At 38.7% G+C, this 21,082-nt stretch overlaps 1 protein-coding gene across 4 annotated transcripts in view; it reads left to right on the top strand.

The window, feature by feature from the left end:
* The window catches only part of POLA1 (DNA polymerase alpha 1, catalytic subunit), a 202,625-nt gene that overhangs the window by 59,531 nt on the left and 122,012 nt on the right, over positions 1-21,082 (top strand). For all 4 annotated transcript variants that reach the window (XR_007888390.1, XM_051608243.1, XM_051608242.1 and 1 more), the window contains exons 27-29: positions 15,020-15,052; positions 16,581-16,673; positions 20,163-20,368. Coding sequence is in view for 3 of the 4 variants with exons in the window: in XM_051608243.1 (XP_051464203.1) it covers positions 15,020-15,052; positions 16,581-16,673; positions 20,163-20,368 (332 nt within the window). In the remaining variant the exon portion in view is untranslated. The remainder of the gene's footprint in view (positions 1-15,019; positions 15,053-16,580; positions 16,674-20,162; positions 20,369-21,082) is intronic.

The following is a 21,082-nucleotide window of genomic DNA, read 5'->3' as shown; positions in this document are numbered from 1 at the left end:
GTATTTCAGGTTTGTGATAGTTTTCTTATGTGATAGATTGTAGCAGAGCAACTGTTTATGAAAAGGAAGAACTGAAACAGAACAACCATAGTACCTGAGGTGGTTGAGACATCTGATCTATTATAGACATGTAGTTAAATGTAGTTGCTCTGAATAACCATATGATGGGCTAGTAGATGAACTGTCAAGGTTTACTTAATCCTTTTTTTTTTTTTCTTTTAAGATTGTAGCTGCTGGTATCATAACATCATAAGCTTGAGAAAGATGTAATAAAATCCATTCCAGATAATATTTTAGGACGTTTTTACTGATCTCAGTTGGATTGTGGTTGGTTCTTGACTTGGAATATTACATTGTATATCTTCCTATGGATGCTTATGTGTACATATGGTCAAAATAAATGTCTAGGTTAATAAACATAAAGGACTCCAGGATACCTTGCATCAGGAAAGAACAGGACCTATAAGAGCAGATGTCTCTTTATCAGCCAGACTGCATGTATATTCCTGGGAAAATCCTTCCAAATCTCTTGTTTTGCAGCTCATCAGGACATACTAAGTTAGTGCTACCTAAGCAGCAATTTATCTCTTCAGTGTTTCAGTGTCCTGCAGGTTGGTGGGCAAGTTTGTTTGTTGTTTGTTTTTCTTTTACCCAGCAGATTAAATGTATTTTTAAATAACTAAAGTTTCAGTATTCTTGAGGTTTTTATGGTCACTTGATTCTGTTCTCTAAAAGGAATGTGTATAAGCTTTTTTTCGTAGTGTTTGTCATTTTTATGGTTAGACTGGTAGATTTTTCTTTGTTTACTGAAAACAGGGGGCTCTGCCTGAGCATCAGGAAGTGCTTTTTCACTGCGAGGGTGGTGGAGCCCTGGCACAGGTTGCCCAGCGAGGTTGTGGAGTCTCTATCTTTGGAGATACTCCAAGCAGTCTTGAAACACTCGTGGAGAACAAGCTGTAGGTAACCCTGCTTGAGCTAGGGGGTTGGACCAGATGACCTCCAGAGTTGCCTTCAAACTGCAACCAGTCTGTGACTCCGATCTTTTCTTTGGTTGGTTGTTTTAGTTCAAACTAGATCTGAGAATACCAGAAAATTCCTACAAGGATTTCTTTTCTTATAATGTATCTTTCCTGTGTTTTGGGGGTTTGTTGGTTTGTTTATTTTAGGCACTTGTACTAATCTAAAAGCATTAAAAAGTTTAGCAACCTTTATAATAGTAGTGGATGAAGTCAAGACACTGTTGACCAGTGCTTGTGGTTGGATTATTATGTTGGCACTAAAACTTCTGTCACGGCCTAGAGTTCTCAGTTTAAATGTAATACTAATGATGATATTGAATGACTGGTGTGACAATAATGTAAATTAGTGCTGCTGCCTTCTATTTAAACTGAAAAGTAAGTACAAGAGTGAGACTTGAAAGAAGGCTTCCTTGGCATGTGAGTGAAAGCTTGAGTTTCTTATTAATGATTCAAACTCCTGTAATAAGAAGTAGGAAGGCTTGTTAGCTATGTTTTTTAGATTAAACAAAACCTTTAGGTTGTGATGTTCTTTCTTTAACAGAATTTGTGGGATGAAGAATTTAAATGAAAATTTCGAAAGTCAAAGATTGATTGAGTTAAAGTATGTAGCATGAAATGAATCCTGTCAAATTGTAGGGAAATAAGTGAGAGATTTATAAACATTGTTAATGTTTTAGAAATCTAGTTTTGTGCAAATGTGTTTTGAATTCTTTACAAATGAGGTAACGCTAGGTCTAAATGACAAATTAAGAATTTAAAAAATAATCAGCATGCCTCTCTTACAGTAATGGATTTATGGAGGTAGCATGCTTTAGTTGCTGCATTTGTAATTAAGCATTTTCTATCATTAGAATAGAAATGTGTTCCTGTTGAGCAGTATCATTTTAGGTGAATTATGTGGATTGAATCGGACGCAAAGCTCCACAACTTTAATCTGGTAGGTAGCTAAAAGTCAGTATTTCTTTTGGATTCCTAGAGGGTCATGTTGAAAGGTTAAATAATTTTTTGGTTTTCCTAGTCTTCATATTTCTATATTCTTTAAAATTAACAAATAAATCCATATCCTGTGATATTATACAGTGACAACAACTTGGCTTCTTCAGTAATGAAGACATACTGCTATTAATTTTGAAGCTCTAAATACTGAAATGGGCGGGCTATACATGGAGTGCTTAAAAAGAGACTAATGCATAAAACTAACTTCTGAAACTGTCATTTCTTTGCATGACTTTATAGTCCTGAAAAAATAAATCGAATGCTTTGAAATGCCTCTAACTTTATGCTGTTTTTTAAAAATGGTGCAAGTGTCCTCTGTTATGAGACAGGCAAGAAATGGTATTAAAAATGCCCTAGACTGCAATTTCAGGTAATTGACCATTAACTGCTGAAATCTTAAAAGGCTGATAATAAGGTTGTCCCTTTCAGGAACTAAATTTTGCAGGAAGCTCAGCTTTCTCAATTGTAGTTCTCACCCAACAGTGTCATGGAGCATGTTTCTGTTTCAATGAGAGCTCCATAACATCACATGTGGTTCCATCATTAGCTCCTTTAAGTGTCTGTAATATGTACGTTATTGTGGATGTCTGTGGATAGGCAATAGTTTCCATTGACATGGGCTTTTTTTTCCCTGTATATCCCTGTAGGAAAAGTCTGTAAGGTGAAGTTGCCCCAACCCACCCTATAGTTCCTATTCCTGAGTTACAGTTGCAAGCCCTATTTAACAAGCAATTCAGGATTGTTAACTAGTAATTTTCTTTTGTAGTTAGTTTAAAAATACCTAAAAACCTTAAATGAGCTTTTTTTAGGAAAAAAAAAAATAATACAGTTTCCACACTGAGATCTAAGTGTATGGCAGAGATTAGCCTTTTTTTTTTTTTCTTTTTTCTGTTTTTTTCCTGTTGGGTGATCCTAAAAGGACCTGCTTTTTTTGCCGCATGCTTTGTTTTTAAACTGTAGTTGGGAACCCTTTAGGCATTTGTATACACCTGATCTGTCATCTTTTGCATTTTAGTAGCTTGGTGGAAACCTGAGCATTCCAATATAGTTAGGAAGCTGAATGTACAGGAACTTTTCTTTCCTCAATAAGAGAGGATCTGGAGCAGATTATTGTGGAGGCTTTCAGAATGATCTTTTTTTACAGAGTAGGGAGATGACCTAACTTTAAGGTGGCACTGTGTCACTCAGGATATCTGTCCATCAGGAAATTGTGTCTTCTGCCAGACTTAGCTCTATGTGAGACTCAAATTTACATGTAACAAGTTCCTTTAGTTGAGGGATGAGCGTGGTTTTGTATGTGTTACTTAAAATGGTACCTGTAGAACACAATCTAAGCTATTTACTCTTAACTGTAAAGAATATTTAAGGAAAGATCTTTGAGTATCATAGACTCATAGAATAGCTGAGGTTGGAAGGCACCTTTTGAGTTTATGTAGTTTAACTACAGCCGGTCGGTCAGTACCATATACAGTTGGGATTTGAGTATCTCCAAGCATGGAGACTACACAGCCTCTCTGGGCAGCTTGCAGTCCTTACAGTAAAGCTTTTGCTTGTATTTAAACAATGTGAAACTTTGTATTTCAAGAGATTTTTTTGTATTCAATATATGCCCGTTGCTTCTTGTCCTTTCATTGGGCATCAGTGAGAAGAGTCTGCCACTGTCATCTTTACTCCCACCCATCAGTTAAATGTAAACTCTCCCCTGAGCCATATCTTCTCCTGGCAGAGCAGTCCCAGCTCTGTCAGCCTCTCCTCACATGACAGATGCTCCAGGCCCAGAATTACATTTGTGATCCTGTGCTGGACTTGCTCCAGTATGTGCACATCTTTCTCATATTGGTGAGATCAGCTGAACCTGGCACTCCACATGTGTCTCACCAGGGCTGCATAAAGGGGCAATCAAATCTGCTTGCAGTGCTTTGTCTCATGCAGCCTACGGTGTCCATGGCTGCCTTTGCCACAAAGGTACATTTTTAGCTTATGGTCATCTTAGTGTCTACCAGGATGACCAGGTCTTTTTCTGCAAACCTGCTATTTAGCCAGTCCTTTTGTTGAATTTGAGATTCCTATAGGTCATGAGACATCTGCAGCTTGTTGAGATTCATTTGAATGGCAGCAGATTCATCTGGTATATCAGCCACTCCTCCCTGTTTTGTGCTGTCTGCAGTCTTGCTGAGGGTACACTCTGCACCATCATCCAAGTAATTCATACAGACACTGAACAGGATTGAACCCAGTAATGACCCCTGGGATGCGTCACTAGAGACTGTGTGCTGTTGGTCACAACCAGGGGAGCCCAGCAGTACAGCCGACTTTCAGTCAATCTCCATGTCCACTTACATAGCCCATACTTCATCAGTTTGGCTTTGAGGATGCTATGGGAGACAGAGTCGAAAGCCTTACTAAGGTAAAGATAAACAACAGCCACTGTTCCCACCTTGTTCACCAAGCCAGTAATTTTTTCATAGAAAGCTACCAGCTTGGTGAAGCAGGATTTCCCCTTTGTAGATGAACACAAAACACTCCCAGGCACCTTCTTGTGCTTTGCGTGTCTGGAAAGCAGTTGTTTTCACAGTTAGTTGCTTCATCACCTTTTCCCAGGGCTTGAGGATATCAGGGATTGCTTTCTTCCAGTCTTTGGGAACCTACTCTGAATATCATGTTCTCCACCATGTTTCCATGATCCCAGTGAAGTCATAGCATTGTAACTGCATACAGACTTCTGTTTCCTTTTCTTTGTTCCCCATGCCATGTGGCGTTAGTGTGCAGGCTCTTGAGAGAGGCACCCAGTCCTGCTGATGCCCTGAAAAAAAAGGGCCAGAGCTTTTTCCGTAACACTGTCTTTTAAGCACTACGTTATTTTCATGGGATACACTTGAAGAGGGCCCCTTTCAGCCCTGTGCTATTACAAGGTCCTTCCTGTTCACAGTATGCTCCCCCCACCTTTTACTCCCGTGGTGATTTGCAACTTCCTCATGGACTTGCACTCCCACCCCTCTCAGTCCTGGTCTAAAGCTTACCTGGTTGGGCAGCATGTTGGCACAGATCATTTTGCCCTACACAGGTGGTTCCTGCTCTGTCTAAGCATTTCTTGATCCTCAAAAGAGGTCCATGAACATAAAAACCAAAGCCGTGCCACTGACACCAGCTGTACAACCATGCAAGATGAATGGGTATTGTTTAACTTCATAAATAAATGTCATGTTGTCTAAATATATCTAATTTAATGAAACAAAGTTAATGTGCTTTATGGAAATCTTGCATGACATTTAAGAATTTAGTTAAGAAAGCTTTCTTTGGAGGGTAATAAGAGGCAATTTTTTTTTCTGAATTTGAAAAGATGTTGCTTTGATAGGCAACCATCTTTTCATGATGAAAGAAGAGTTTTTCAGGAGAAGTCCATTTTCTTTTAAGAATACTCATCAGGCAGCATTTTCTGCCTCTGTTTTTCTATTTAGCACTTGTTTTTCTCCAGTCACATACTGTGGTTACTACTTAAAAGATGCTGACCAGGAGAACCTTAGAAATTAATCCAGGTTCACTTCCTGCCAACTCCATACTCCCTTGTTTCCTTAAAGGGTCTTTCTTACAACACACCTTTCTTTTTTGTAATGAAATTTTCTTGAACAGTTGGAAGATAAGAGAGCAGGGTTTTACAGAGTTACAAGTCCTGTTTTCTGGTTTTTACTGAAAAAAAAAAATGGGGGAGGGACGGGAGATTTAGTTCTTACGGATTTTGCCGTCATCTTGGATATCGCACTGAGTTCATCCACTGCTTTCAAAAATATTTCAGTCATTAGAGTATTAGCTTTATTTCTTTTTATGATTAACAGAAATACTTGGTATTTTTGAAAAACTGTCTTCACTATTGATTCTGAGACCTACTCCCTGATTTCTTTAGGACTTCTCGCTATATTGCTGTGAGAGTAACTCAACTGGGAGTACTTATATTCCTATCATGTCAAGATTGAGAAACACCCTGACATATTTGAAGAATAGTTTCTAAAACTATAGTTTGGAAAGGAGGATGGTACGGTTATTTTTCCCTACTCAGGAACAGATTTTGCTGTTACTTGGAGGAAAATCCCTATGTTCTGGTTTAAACCTTGGCTGGATTCTAACTTGTCTCACAGAACAGGAAACTTTGATTTATAACTAATTAATTGTAGTTATTTACTGTTCTTGTATTTTTACTTTTTCTAGTGAAAGATGGATTCTCTATTTCTGAATGTGTTAAACCAGTTTAAATTGGGAAGGAAAGCAAAATAAAGCTAAATATTTGTTCATTTCAGTGAAACAAATGCTGTTTTCTCTAAGAATATACTTGTCTGTATGTGTTTAACTTAGCACACATTTTGGTTTGATTAGGCAATAGTATATGATGCTTGTCATATTCTTGCTTTCTTTATTTGTTTTTTTACTTGTGCTTCATGACAAGGTTAACTTTTGATGTAACTGCTGTGTACTTGAAAGGCACAATGTTTCTTACTAAGCAATGCTCCCTTTGTGTCTTTATAGCTAAGTACAAAATGTTTGTCAAACATAGATTAATGGATTTAAATTAAATAAATGTTCATATGAGTAGATTACCTGAAATTGGTTTGAGTACCATGTTCTTCGAGGGGTTTTAGGTGTTGTGAATCTTGTTTTTTCATGGAGTGAAACGGGGAAAAAAATTCTCTTCTCCTTTCTTAGTTTTAAGTTGGTCAGAAAGAAAGTAATTTTGTGGGTGGGCTCTGAGCCCTGGTGCTTCTCTAAGAAATGCCACTGGTTCTGGTGTTTGGTTTCTCTGGAAAGAGCATTACTGATAATGGAGGCTTAGGAGATGCCTGTGCCTTACAGATGTCTGTCATACCTAGTTATCCACCCGTACATGATGTTCTTACTGCTTCTGGGAACACCAAGTTGGTCACCTTCTATGCACTTCAGTGTTCAACTTCGTTGTTGAACACTCAGCTTCTCTATTTCCAGGATTTTAAATTAATTTCCAGGGCAGAATGGTTTGTGTGTTTGTTTTTTTTAACTTTTGTCCAAAGCTGTAGGAGTATGTTTCATTGTTTTTTCTTTCATTTTGATATCAAAGTAGTCCTTTCCAAAATAGGCAAAATCTGCTTTATTGTGCAGAATAACCAATAATTGTACAGTAATTCTGGTTTTCAGTTCTCCTCAGTGAAACACGCCACAAATACTTGAAATACGGTAGAATTTTGAAGACATGAATGTTTCTGGCACCAAGGGAACGTTGTCTTCAACTTGTAATTTGATGCGCTTTGTCATCTTCCGTGTTTTACTGTCATCTGCTTTCCTTGTCAAAATGTGACAAAGCACACAGGATTTTTGTTTTGTTCAGCATGTTTCTATTTTTGCCTATTTTGTGCACTTTCAATTGTTTGTGAGGAAGATGATCCTGCCATTTGTTGCCACGTAAAGTTGTATCACTGGCTCTTTGTGTACAGTGCTTCAGCCCTTGGAACCATTCTGTCTTTGTTTTTGGTGCACCATCCTATTCTAGTTTTATACACAGCATCCACCAAAGTTGTGTTAATGTCTGTAAATTTGTTGGGTGGAGTTTGGACAGTTAATTTCAGTATTTCTGAAAAAAAAACCAAAAACGCTAGAAGGGAAGATTTTTGCCTCATGGGGTGTGTTTATGATGTTGTTAACATTTCCCAAGAGTGTATTTTTTTGGCAAGTGTAACTTTGAATACATTATCTAAGTAAAGCCAATACTTGTTAAAAGCTCTTTGAAACAATCATACTTATTAACTACTTAAACCTGGGTCACTCAAACTTCTCTAAATCAAGGTCATAGTCTAATGGAAAGGCTTCGTTCCTTGTGACAGACAAGACTTCCATCTTTGTTTCACTTTTGCTTGTGACATGTGCCTTTTTGTCCAGTGATAGAAACCTTTTCTGTAAATCCTCCTTCATAAAATCTTTTAGCAGCATGTTGTCGCTGGGGTTTATCAGTGCTAGAGGCTACTTATCAAAAATATTAGCAAGGCTAATGAATAGGTTACAAAAATACAGAAGTTCAGAAATGCGTTCTGTGTAGATGAGCTATATACTGGAATACAGTTCTTCCTGCCCATTTGCTCCTCTGTGTCATGAGAAGGATGTGAATTACTGTAGCTGATGAGAGAATTGTTTTCTTAGTATATAATTGCATAGGTAAAGGGATGAGGTGGAAAAATGTATAAAATCTACACTGCAGAACTAGAGGTAGTCTTTTTGCCAAGGCCCTGAGAATGTTAGTTTTTCTCCTTGTTAAAAGTGAATTTTTAATTTTTTTTTAATATGCATCCTTCAGGCAGTATTTTTGTAATCATTCTGGTTGGTGTTTTCAGGGGTGTTAAGTCTGCCTTTCTGTTTCTTCACATCTGTGGCCCCATGATTGTAAAGAAAATCTGTGTCTTCAGGAGAGATCTTTCGATAAGTGTGTTATTGTTGTGCCCTGTCCCACTGTTTTTTAACTTGGGTATCTTAGCTTGCATCGTGTTGGTGGAAGGTACTCTTCAGTGGTTTTTCAATAATGTATATTTAAAAAAAATTGATTTAATGGATATCGATAATGGTAATGCTGTTCTTACATGGAGTTTTTAATAATTCCCTTTCTTAAATCACATCCTCATTTAATTAGGTAATTGGTGAGTTGGGGTAAAATTAGGACAGAGATTTTGCACCTTGATGATTGCTTGTCTGCAATTACAGTCTTTCCACTTTTTTTGACTCACAGGTCATGGGTGAGAAAATGTGTGTTGCTAGTCTTGCTTTTACAAGAGAAAAAGTTAAAATAGAATTTCACAGATGTTCACTGTTCTGAGTAGTTCACAGGTTTTTAGAAGTATATGTTTGCTGGGGGGGAGGGGGCATGGCTGTACAGATGGGTTGCCAGGCAATTAATTCTTCCTCCTTGGGTTGCCTGCAAGACAGTCTAGCTCTCATGAGCAGTGCAGTATTATTTGCAAAAGGAAACTACCAAGTAACAATTTTCCTATTCTCTTCCTTCTTTCTTCTGTCTTCCCAGCCGCACTATAAACCTCCCTTCCTTTGCTGTGCGTTTCTCAGAAACTGCTAGTGATTGATATGATAGCAGTGCTGTCATTCCTTTTAACCAAAAAAGAGTAATTTTTATTCTAGGTTTTTTAATAGAGTCCCATTAAGGGTGTATTGCTGACTGAAATATTGGCATGAAGGGCTCTCACTGAGCTGAGCCCAGAAATTAAGAAGTCAGGAAATCGGCTGCTGCATTGCAAAAGAACCTTGTGTGACACAGTATCTCCTGATTGGGGGGATCATTACTGCTATTATGACTCGACTTGCGTAGGAATTTTAAATTTCATCTGAATGTCAGTAATAACCCTCTTAGCAAATTATCCTGAATAAAATCACGAAGGCATTTTATATAATAGGTGTTGAATTACTGGATAGATTTGCTAATTAAATACTCTTTGTTCTGCTGCAGTTGACATTACAGGGTAAGATCTTGAACAATTATTCTCAATAGCTGTACTTTGTTAAGGGAAAAATTAACTACAAAGTTTATTTTTTTCTACACTTGAAGTTGGCAGATTTTTGAAATGTGCTTGAAAAAAATTCCATCATCTCATTGGTAATGAGAAGATAAATATGCAGGTGTTGCTGTGAAATCAGGTAACTACCGACTGCCTTATTAATGAATTTAGCAAGGCTTTATAACCGTCTGTTTTGTAGCTGTTGGCACTTAGCAGTGATCTCCTGTCGGAATGGGTAGCACTAACATATGCCAGTCACTTGATGAAGCTAACTTGTCTGTGACCCTCTTGTAATTACCTACATCCACTGCTGTTCTCAGAGACAATTGTGAAATGGTCTTTGTGTGTGGTCTTTTTTTAGTAGGGGGTAATCCTGTTTTTTTAAAGAAATTACATTCTCTTTATTACTATCAAGAGAGAGCATTGTTTCAGAGAGTGGAGTAGAAAATGCCAGAGATTACCAAGGAACATAATGGTAGGCTGCCCTTTTTTTACATATAAATTCTTCATTTATCTGTTAAATTTGAAAATTTTAAGGGAGTCCTGTTTGCTTTTGGAGAACTAAGGGAAAGGTATACCCTTTCTCTGTAGGAGTTAAATAACAAGGGCAGAAAGGGTGAACAAGCTGGAATTCTGATTATGGTATATGAAATTTGATGTCATATAGCAATGTTATATGTCTTCAGAATAATTTCAGAATTCCACAGAAAGGTGATGGGGTGGTGCCATCTATTATTCACTCCCTAGGAGATGAGCAGGAGTGGAATAATTTTTTAAGCTTCTGATTAAAATGGATTTGGGTGTGTCTGAGCACATGCAGCCCAGAGTTAATCTGCAGTTAAGCCTCACCATTTTCCTGTTCTTTGTCTACATAGACAATTTAGGCCAGCTGAGCTTTTTGCAGTTTCGGACTTCAGTAGAGGTCAGACATTGCTTTTTCTGGATACCTCGTTTGCAGCATCAGTTGGTGGCCTTTAAACTAACTGGGTGTTTTCAGCTTGGCCCAAAAACTGTGTAATTCCATAGATACCTGTATGTGCTTGGGGAATAACCCTGATGAGGACATTCATAGTGAATCAGCTGTGTCAAAGTTCTGTCATGGTTTGGAACCTAGGCTTTCCTTAAGTGCCTCGAAGAGAACGGTATATTCATAGAATCATATAATGTTACAGAATCATCCTGGTTGGAAAAGACCTTGAAGATCATCAAGTCAAACCATAACCTAAATCCACCAACCATAACCTAATCTGCCTGTTCAGTGCTTAAATCCTGTCCCTAAGCACCACATCTATATTTCTTTTAAACACTTCCAGGGATGGCAACTCCACCACCTCCCTGGGCAGCCTGTTCCAGTGTCCAACCACTCTTTTGGTAAAGAAATTCTTTCTAATACCTAGTCTACAGGATGGAAGGGACCTCTAGAGATCATCTAGTCCAACTCCCCTGCCAGAGCAGGGCCAAAACTAGGGCAGATCACTCAGAAAGGCATCCAGACAGGTCTTGAAAGTCTCCAGCGAAGGAGACTTCACAACCTCTCTGGCCAGCCTGTTCCAGTGCTCTGTCACCCTCACAGCAAATAAGTTTCTCCTCATGTTGAGGTGGAACTTCCTGTGTTCTAGCTTATACCTATTGTTCTTTGTCCTATTACTAGGTACCACCACAAAGAGACTGGCCCCTTCCTTTTGGCACTCACCCCTCAGATACTTACAGACATTAATAAGATCCCTTCTCGAGCTTCTCTTCTCAAAACCGCCCTGTTTTTCTCAGCCTTTCTTCATGGGAGAGATGTTCAAGTCCCTTAATCATCCTTGTAGCTCTTAGTTGAACTTTTTTCAGTAGATCTCTGTCTCTCTTGAATAGGGGAGCCCAAAACTGGATACAGTATTCCAGGTGTGGTCTCATGAGGGCAGAGTAGAGGGGGAGGAGAACCTCCCTCAACCTGCTGGACACACTTTTCTTAATGCATCCCAGGATATATTATTGGCCCTCTTGGCCATAAGGGCACACTGCTGTCCCAGGACTCCAAGGTCTTTTTCCATGGAGCTGCTTTCCAGCAGGATGACCTCTAATCTGTACTGGTACATGGTGTTACTCCTCACCAAATGCAGGACTCTACACTTGTCTTCGTTGAAATTTATGAGGCTCATCTTTGCCCAGCTCTCTAGCCTGTCTAGATCTCATGGGATAGCAGCACAGCCTTCTGGTGTGTCATATTATATTTGCTAAATTTATGTATTTGTACTTTGGGAGAGTGAGTCCATCCTTAGGTGAAAGACTTTCTCTTTGAAGGTGAAAGTGGCTAGAAAGTGTGTCTCAACAGAAACTGTTGAAAGAGAATATTGTTGGCAAAATCAAGCATTATGAAACTAAGAATGGAAGAGGAATATAGTTTTTGGTGCATAATTCTTTGCTGCTGTTGTGGGTTGGGCCCAACACGACAACAAAGGACAGCCCCATGGCCGTTCACTCAACTCCCCCCCCCCACACACATTCTGGGATGAGGAGGACAAAGCTCCTGGGTTGAGACAAAGGACAAGGAGGGATCTTCACTGAGTAAGGTCCCGGGCAAAACAGACTCAACTTGGGGAAAAAATGATAGTGTAATTTCACGCTAATCAAACACACACAGGACACAGACACACACAGAGCAGGGTTTGCATATGTTACCCCCACCCCTCCCTTCTTCCTGGGCCCAAATCCCTTTGTTCCCGGTTTCTCTCCCTCCTTCCCCCCAGCGGCACAGGGGGACAGGGGATGGGGTTTAGAGTCAGTTCACAGGCTGGTGGTTCCTGCTGCTCCTTCCTCTTCAGGAAGAAGGGTTCATTACAGTCCTTCCCTGCTTCCCCATGGGGTCCCTCCCATGGGAGAGAGTCCTCCACGAACCTCTCCTTTACGAGTCCTTCCCACGAGGTCCGGAGCTGCTCCAGCCTGGGCTTCCCACAGAGTCAGGGGCTGCTTCAGGAAAAGCCACCTCCCCTGGCACCGAGGTCTTCCACAGCTGCATAATCGGAGTCCACTGGCAGCAAATCCTCTGGCCACAGAATCCCAAGTCCACTGGCCAAGTTCACCCCTCCTGGCACTTTCAGGGAATGTTCCACCACGTTCCTCCATGAGTGCAGGGGGACAGCTGCCACCTCTCTATGGGTTGCAGGAAAACTTCTGCTTGGGCACCTTCTTCCTCCCCAACCACCAGCACTGCTCACCTTTCCCAGCACCGATCTTCTCCTCCTGCACAAGTCTTCTCCCCCAGGTGCTTCTCTGCTCAGGTATTATAGCTGTTCTTTCATATGTTAATCACTGAGGGACAAAATACCCACCAAACCAGAACAGCTGCATAATTCAAAACAAACCTCAAAAACATAGTGGAGGATCATACTTCAGTATTTGTTGCTGTGGTTATCTAAAGGTTCAGAAATATTAAATAAACTTCCGATTAATGTTGAATGAATAGTAATGCTGTCCTCCTGGTTGTGTGCTGTTACGTAGAGGTGGACATTTCACCTTTGTTTCAGAGTTGGTTGCTGTGATAAAAGTAATAAATATCGCAATAGTCAAGACTCTTGGATTCATTTTGGCCCTGTGAAAGTCCTGAGATTTCCCTGAAAATGGTCTTATTTCCCCTGAGTGTGGTCAGCACTTCCCTGTTTGTCCTTTTTCCTTCCGCATCCCTGCTGCTCAGCTCCTTGTCACAGACTTCTTGACTACAAGTAATAATTCTACAATTTTGGCAAATATGGCCAAGGAGTATTGTAATTAAATTAATGAAAAATAATAAATCTTAGACTAGGTTACTGAATTTAATATAATCTGTAAAATTAGGGTGTTTCCTGACTATTTTTAAAGGTAGAGAACCAAATTGTTCAGATTCACCTAATTGACTCTGATCTGCCATTACTGTAACAAGTTGTTCAAAGTAATCCTCTTTTAGAAAATTAAAACTATAAAGGTATACGAGTAGCATGACTAGCTGAAAAGAACTGAGATTTATGCTGAGATGGAAAGGACTGAAACCAGGGAACTGGGACTAACAAGGTAGAATCTAGAGCTATGTGCCAGAGCACCAGGATTCTGATAAGGAAGGAATTGGGGAATACAGTGGAAACATGGGCACATGACTGACGGAATGGATCATAGAATCATAGAATCATAAGGGTTGGAAGGGACCTCGAAAGATCATCTAGTCCACCCCCCCTGCCAGAGCAGGGTCACCTAGAGTACATCACATAGGAACGCATCCAGGTGTGTTTTGAATGTCTCCAGTGAAGGAGACTCCACGGCCTCCCTGGGCAGCCTGTTCCAGTGCTCTGTCACTCTCACAGTAAAAAAAAAATATTCTGATATTCACCTGAAACCTCCTGTGCTCCAATTTGCATCCATTACTCCTTGTCCTATCACTGGTCATCACTGAAAAAAGCTTAACTCCATCTTCTTGACACTCACCCTTTACGCATTTGTAAACACTGATGAGGTCACCCCTCTGTCTCCTTTTCTCCAAACTGAAGAGACCCAGCTCTCTCAGCCTTTCCTCATAAGGGAGATGTTCCACTCCCTTAATCATCTTTGTGGCTCTGCGTTGGACTCTTTCCAGCAGTTCCCTGTCCTTCCTGAACTGAGGGGCCCAGAACTGGATACAGTACTCCAGATGTGGCCTCACCAAATGTTGGTTCTCATGCAGTTGTGCAAACTTCATCAAGCCTTTTCTGCTGCAGCAGCTAGTTTTACTCTTGTCTTTTCTGTGCTACAGATGTGCTCTTCTACCCCTCTCCACTATGCTGATCAGTATTACAGTTGGAAGTGGTAGCCTACTCATGTGAAGTCTCTATAGGTATTTATAAGGTTCAGATAATTACTTTTCAGAGCAGCCAGAGAATGCAGTCTTGGCTAAGGAGCAAACCTGGTTACATGTAGATTTGCCCATTTTTCCCATCTCTGTTCTAGCTCCTTGTCCCAGTTCTGGTTTCCCTAAGGAGTTTGCTTTTTGAAGACCCATTCTGAGATGATTACAAGGGTACTGAGCCTTTTGTCTTGGTTCTTGTTAAGTGAGCACCATCCAGGCTGCACTGAAGACAGGATAGTTTTGGGAAGAAACTCGATATTGAGATAAGATGATGGATATAAAGGAGACAACTGACCTAAGTTACTGAAAGACACTTAATCCTGGCACTTCCTGATAAGTCTTTCTTTGAGTATTTGATACAATGTTCTTTTTTCCTAAGGTAGAATGTGTGTGCGCACATGCAATTTTGAGATTTGTTTTAATCTTGTTTTAGGGGAGTTAATAATAGCATTAATATAAGGTCAGATGAGAATTTACTCATGTAATAGGAAGGAGTATTGAGATGACTGTGTGTTGCCAGGAGAGAGGTGGTTTGCTTTGTTTTGAAAGGTGAGAGCATTTGGAGTCAGCAACCTAATGGATATGTTTGCATGTGTTAGCTTGTAATTATATCATACACTAATCTTTTATTATTATTATTTTTTTAATTTCAGATTTTGATGCATACCAAGGAGATGGTGCAAAAGGTAACACTGAGCGTTTTCATTAAACAACAATTCTTAAAGAGCACACCTGGTGAAATTTTTTTATTCTAAGAGAACTGTAGCCCAAATAGACCTGAAATCGCTTCTTAGGATGCCTGGTTTACAAATTTAATCCCTCCTAATGGATTACAGCCTTTTTTTCTTTTCCTACCACAGATATGATCTGGGCCCTGCTTGACGCCTATGTGTCACTGTTTCAAGCAAATTAGCAACAGTGCTAATTAGAGTTTACTCACAGATGTGTAACACCATGTGTTCCACTGTTTTATTACAGTTTATTTTTTGGCATCCTTCAAACTCTGTCACAGGGTGGTTTTTTACTGTGTGGAGTTTAACATGGACATAGCCATTCTGCAGTTTTTACAGCTGCATTGATTTTCCACCATTGAAGACATCAAATTTTCTTTTTTTCAAGTTAATATTGTGTAGCTGGATGCACCTGCCCATTATTTTCGTGATGTGTACTGGTGCTGACATTTTTTCTTTTCACACTTTTTCTTGCTATGCCTTTCATATGCACCTCAGGCTTTTTTATATGCTTCAACTCGTCTAGAGGTTGGTCCATTATCCCAGAATATTGTGGCAGCCTGGCTGGTTTTTAAACACAGTCTTTTCCAATATTGTGTAACAATTCCTTGAATTGTTTCAGGGATCCAAACAAGAGATGATATGAAGGACAGTGTCAGTTAGAGAGGATTCAAATAGGTGTTATGTGTTCATCTCCTGGCGTAATTGTTCAGTAGTTCAACCTGGGGATACAAAACTTGTGGGTCATAAGTAGCTAGAATCTTATCCAAAAGGAGTGACCTGTTCCCTGAAACATCTGCTGGCCAGGGGAAGACTAGCACAGGTAGAAGAAAAAAGATGGGAGTGGGAAGATGGAAATAGGAAGCATAATCTGAAGTGTAAGAACAGCAGCCTAATTTGGACAGTACTGTCGCATTCTCAGTTACTGTATCCGCAAGCCAATACTTTCACTAGATGTGTTTGAAATAGAGTGTCTAGGGTGGTGGGATTTTTTTTAAATCCAGGATGGCTTTTTTTGCAATAGCATTGTGATGGCAACAAATGGGATACGGTACCTGACTGAAGTAATATCTTTCATGCACATTGGCTAAATCCTTATCTGAATAGCCTGAATTTGTCCAGCAGTCTTTGATCATCTTGTGTCCTAGTAGTCCAAAGTTATTTCTGATTAGAGTTTGTGCGGTTTTTCAAGATCAGACTTGTCCACTGATTTATTTTTCTAGCATTAATTTAATAAAATTGTAGCTGCTTATATTTTGTGCACAACTGAACAGAATTTTATCAGTGCTCTGAGTTTCATTATTCTCTTTAAATACTAATATGTCTTAATGAAATGTATAAACTTCTTAGTAAAACTTGCTTTACATTTTAGTATTTAAGGGATAATATGTGGACTGTAACCTTTTTGAATCTTGAAAATGAGGTGAGACTTGAAAAAGATGGAGTAGTTATTTTGTTTTTCAAAGCACTTTGTTTCCTTCAGATGAACCTTGAAGTGATTTATGGAGACACGGATTCCATTATGATAAATACGAATAGCACCAATTTGGAGGAAGTCTTCAAGCTGGGCAACAAGGTAAAGAACCTGTTTTCTTTTTAAAGCTTTTCTGCATGTCTGTCTTGTAACACTGAGTGGAGCAGATAGTATTAAGAGGGAACTCCATGGCAAAAGCAGAGAATAGGTCATGATGAAGAAGAAGGTGGCCACATGTGGTAGCTATGAAGTAGTAAAAGCTCAGAGTGCCCTATCATCCAGTGTAGCTACTCTGTGCATTTTCAAAAGTGATTAAATAAAAATGAAACATTTTGTTGTATAATGAGCTTTTTTACCAATGGTAAAGCTCTTTACCAGGAGACTATCTGAATACTTAGTAAGCCAAAATGTAAGGTATAATTCCTCCATATTAGTTCCAGTTAAAATGTGGACAGTTTTGATTTTAATGTGTTTTTTTGTTTTGACATGAGAGATGTCTGTCAGTTTAGTTTTGCTTAGTGTGTGTTACACTCTGTGTGCTATCAGATTTCCAGTGGTAAAATAAAACATTAATTTCCAGTGAATACTAGGTATGGAAGAGATGTGTTTGATTAACAGCTGGCAATTGACTGTGCAAGTTTTGTGTCTCTCTGAAATTATAGAAGTGAGAAATGCTGCAGATCATTTTTAATGAAAAGATGTGAGAGAAGTTGTTTTTGAAAGATGAAAGAAATTGTGATGAAAATGAGAGCTATGGCTGCTCTAAAAAAAACACAGAAGACATGGAAGGTTTTTTCAGTATAGGATGAAACAAAAGTAATATAATTTTAAGGCAAGAGTGATTCTGGTGTGTTTTTAGAATATTCCTGCCTTCATGCTAAGTTGGTACTTTGAGAAGTAGGTGCTTCTCAGGAACATGGAAAAAGAAGCAGTATTTTGATGTGATAACCAAATAGGAGGGCTGATGGCATGGAAGAAAGAATTTATTTTTTTTCTTTGCCATGTACAAGACTACATATGGTTTCAAGTGTATATCCAGTAGTGTATAAAAAAGTTTAACCTTACTCTAGCTGTTTGTGTAGGCATGGCTTCATTTTGGTTTGGTTTATGTTCCTGTACTCCCATTTGCTAGCTAAATGTTATGGGAGAACAGTTAAATAATAATAATTTTTATAAAGTCCGACAGCATAATCGCTATAGGTTAAATACTTCTGACATTGATTCAGTTTTACTGAGAGAATAGGCAGATTTTTGAACTTGTCGCCTGCTTAATTATTCTTTTTAGGAGTAAAATCTCAGGCTTTATTCCACGTACTTCTTATCCTGTAGCAGTTGGTTTTGGGTTTCTTTTTTTAGAAAAAACAAAACCAAACTAAAACTACACATACGTGTTTTGATTAATATTTTCATGTTGTGTACTTGATTTTAAAAGGGAATAAACTTATGTCTGTAAGCACACACTCAAACCTAGCATCAGAGTTGTGCAACTTGGGGCTCTCAATATTCTCTCTGTGACAAAAAAAAAAAAAGGTTCTTCTGTTTCTTGTTTCACGTGTTTCTTGTTTGTTTGCTTATTCCTGAAGAAAGTAATAGTGGCTTCTTTGCAAAGACTTCTGTCATTTAGGTTTTCCTCATTTTGCACCATTCATTTAAGCAATTTTTGTGATACAGAATTTTATCTGTTGAGAAAGAATGCTCTAAGAAATGTCACTGTTCTATTGTATTATATTTTCTTTCCCAAAATTTCATGTTCAGAAATAAAGGGTATTGGTCTTCCATTCATTACACTTTTGCTTTAATGTAGACAATTTGGAAGGCACACAGGTTTAATGGAAATTATTACTGTGAGAGCAGTTAGTGTATGTAACCTCTTCTGATGTAAAGTGTGAATTTATAGGTTGTCTTCAGTGATGAAGCATTCCTTTGAGAGGTTAATTTTGTTTTTCCATTGGAGAATATTCTCTCATCTTCTTCCTGAATTTTCACACCCAATGCCTTGTCTCACAGGCTTCTGGATATGTTCATTCCTGCCTTTACTCCCCATTATTTATATCTGTGCCCCTTTTAGTTATCACTCAGCAGAATTTCATATGTTTCTCATTTTCAGTACATCTGAGTCAGACTTGCCGGTACATTCAATACTGCACTATTGCTGTTTTTTAAGCACTTGATTAGCATGATATTAAAAGAAAATGAAGTCTTTAAAAATTAGCAGAAAAATGTTCACAGGAATTGTTTGACTGCTTTGTGAACCTCTTGGCAAAATTGTTTTGTCTTATGATGTCCTTCATAATTTATAAAAATACATGGAATATAAAACTCTTAAGGATAGACCCAGATTAGTAAGTATTGATGGTTCCTGCAAGAGGAAGACTGGAGATCTAAGTGAGGAAGATTGAACACACGTATACATATACAAGGGAAATTTGTAAGTAAAGTTTTAACAAAAACTGGGGCCAAAGCTGGACAGAAAACCATTGACATTTTATGCTTGAAAATACTGTTTCTTTCTTGCTAGGGGTATGCATTGGATGTCAGAACAACTTTTAATTTATATAAAACCTAAGTGAGGCATGAGAAAAGGATAGTTCATAGTTGCTAGTCTCCAATGAGAGAACTTGAAATAATGGAGGAGTAAAAGTGGATAGGGAGATACTGAAAATCAAGAGGGAAAGAAAGTTGTGGAGGAAAGAAAATTAAGAGTAGAATGTGAAGACGGAACAGGATATTCTGTTGAACCATGTAAAGTAAAAATGTATGTAAAAAGAAAAATGAAAGTGGGGAGCTTCTAGCCAAGCCAGTAAGTGGGTGAATGTGTACTGGAACTGTGCTTTGTTGTTGCTGTTTTGAGATGTTGCTCTTCTTTTGCCTCTGTTCCAGGAAGACAGATGTGGAGGATTTTGATACTTGGTATTATATGAAGACAACCTGTCAAGTGTAGTTTCAAGCTTTTGTATGTGTATAAGGCAGTCTGTGTAGAAAAACTGCACCTTTTCCTCTCAAAGAAACCAGGCTACAGAAAATGTAGGCAGATTGCGAGAAAGGATGTAAATAAGAGCTTGCCCATTTGTGCATGTTTTTCCTGAACATACAGTGCTCCGGTCTGCAGTCATAATTCTCCCTCCCTGGTTTGAGGGAGTGACTAAGTGACTTTCTAAGTGACTGAGTTCTAAGTGACTGTCTCTTTTCCTAGTAAGTGGAACCCTACTCTGAAGTCCCTCGTTTGCTTCATTTACATGAGGGGCTAGATCAAGTAGCTGCCCTAGAAAAATGGGCTGTATTTAGTTATCTGCAGGGTCACATTCAGTCCCATGCTTCTCTGGCGAGTTTCATTAGGGAGTTAGATATACCAAGCTGTAAATCCTGAAGAACCCAATGGGTGAACCTTAATTTTAGTAGTAGCTCATAGTGACTACTGTGTACTTAATTTTGCTCATTTATATCTGATGAGTCTTGAACATGTGTATGCAGACACAAAGTGTGTAATATTACTTGTTTTAAAACTGAAAAATTACACATTTCTAGATGGAAATTTAATTTGTTCATAGTCATTAAGGTGTTGCATTTGTTCTAATGTTGTTAAATTCACAGATCAAAAGTGAAGTCAATAAGCTATATAAATTGTTGGAAATCGACATTGATGGAGTCTTTAAGTCCTTGCTACTATTGAAGAAGAAGAAATATGCTGCTCTGACTGTGGAACCAACAGGAGATGGGAAATATGTTACTAAACAAGAACTGAAAGGACTGGATATCGTCCGAAGAGACTGGTGTGATCTTGCAAAAGAGACTGGAAAGTAAGTTTCTTTGTGGCATTGTCCTCTTTGCTGTTTTAAACAGTACATGCTTCATAAATGTTTAATATTGTTTGCTGACCAGTGCAGATTGATGACTAACATCAGTATCAAGGCATCTTCAACTGATTTGTTTGTAGGAGATGGTGACAACATTACTTTCTGACATTGGTAACAGATTATACTCAGGCAAGTCCAAGTCCAAATGTCTCTAATGTCACTGTTGGTTTTGTATCTTCTGTAGAAGCTGTGCATTTGAGTTGCAATTTCGTATGTGCAGTTTAATAAACTACATCTGAAATCTTGTGGAAGTGGTAGGTGTTATCAGCATTTGGAGTCACAGCTTTTAGGTCAGATTGTTTCAAAAGATGCTTAAAGAAGCTGGTGGTCAGCCCTGTCAGCATCCTCTAATAAAGCTGGTCAAGGAGAGGAAAGCTGAGGAGATTATTGATCCCTTTCCCCCAAAGGCTGTTTCTCTTCCGCTTTTCAAATGAGACTTCTGATACTTCATTATGGTGGATATTTGATTGATGATTTGTTAATTGTCATTCCATGGGGCATTTTTGTACTGAAATTCAAGAGAGATAATGCATTTAGCACTGTAGAAAGAAAAATTTAGTAGAGTGGAGAGGTGGTCATCTGGGGGCTGACTCAACGTATATTTCGTACTGCCTCTTGAAAACTTAAATAACTTGTGGTCCAAATGTATCCAGAAAT

Source organism: Apus apus, chromosome 1 (genome assembly GCF_020740795.1).
Source record: "Apus apus isolate bApuApu2 chromosome 1, bApuApu2.pri.cur, whole genome shotgun sequence".
Classification (NCBI taxonomy): Eukaryota; Metazoa; Chordata; class Aves; order Apodiformes; family Apodidae; genus Apus; species Apus apus.
This window is presented reverse-complemented; position numbering and strand designations above follow the sequence as displayed.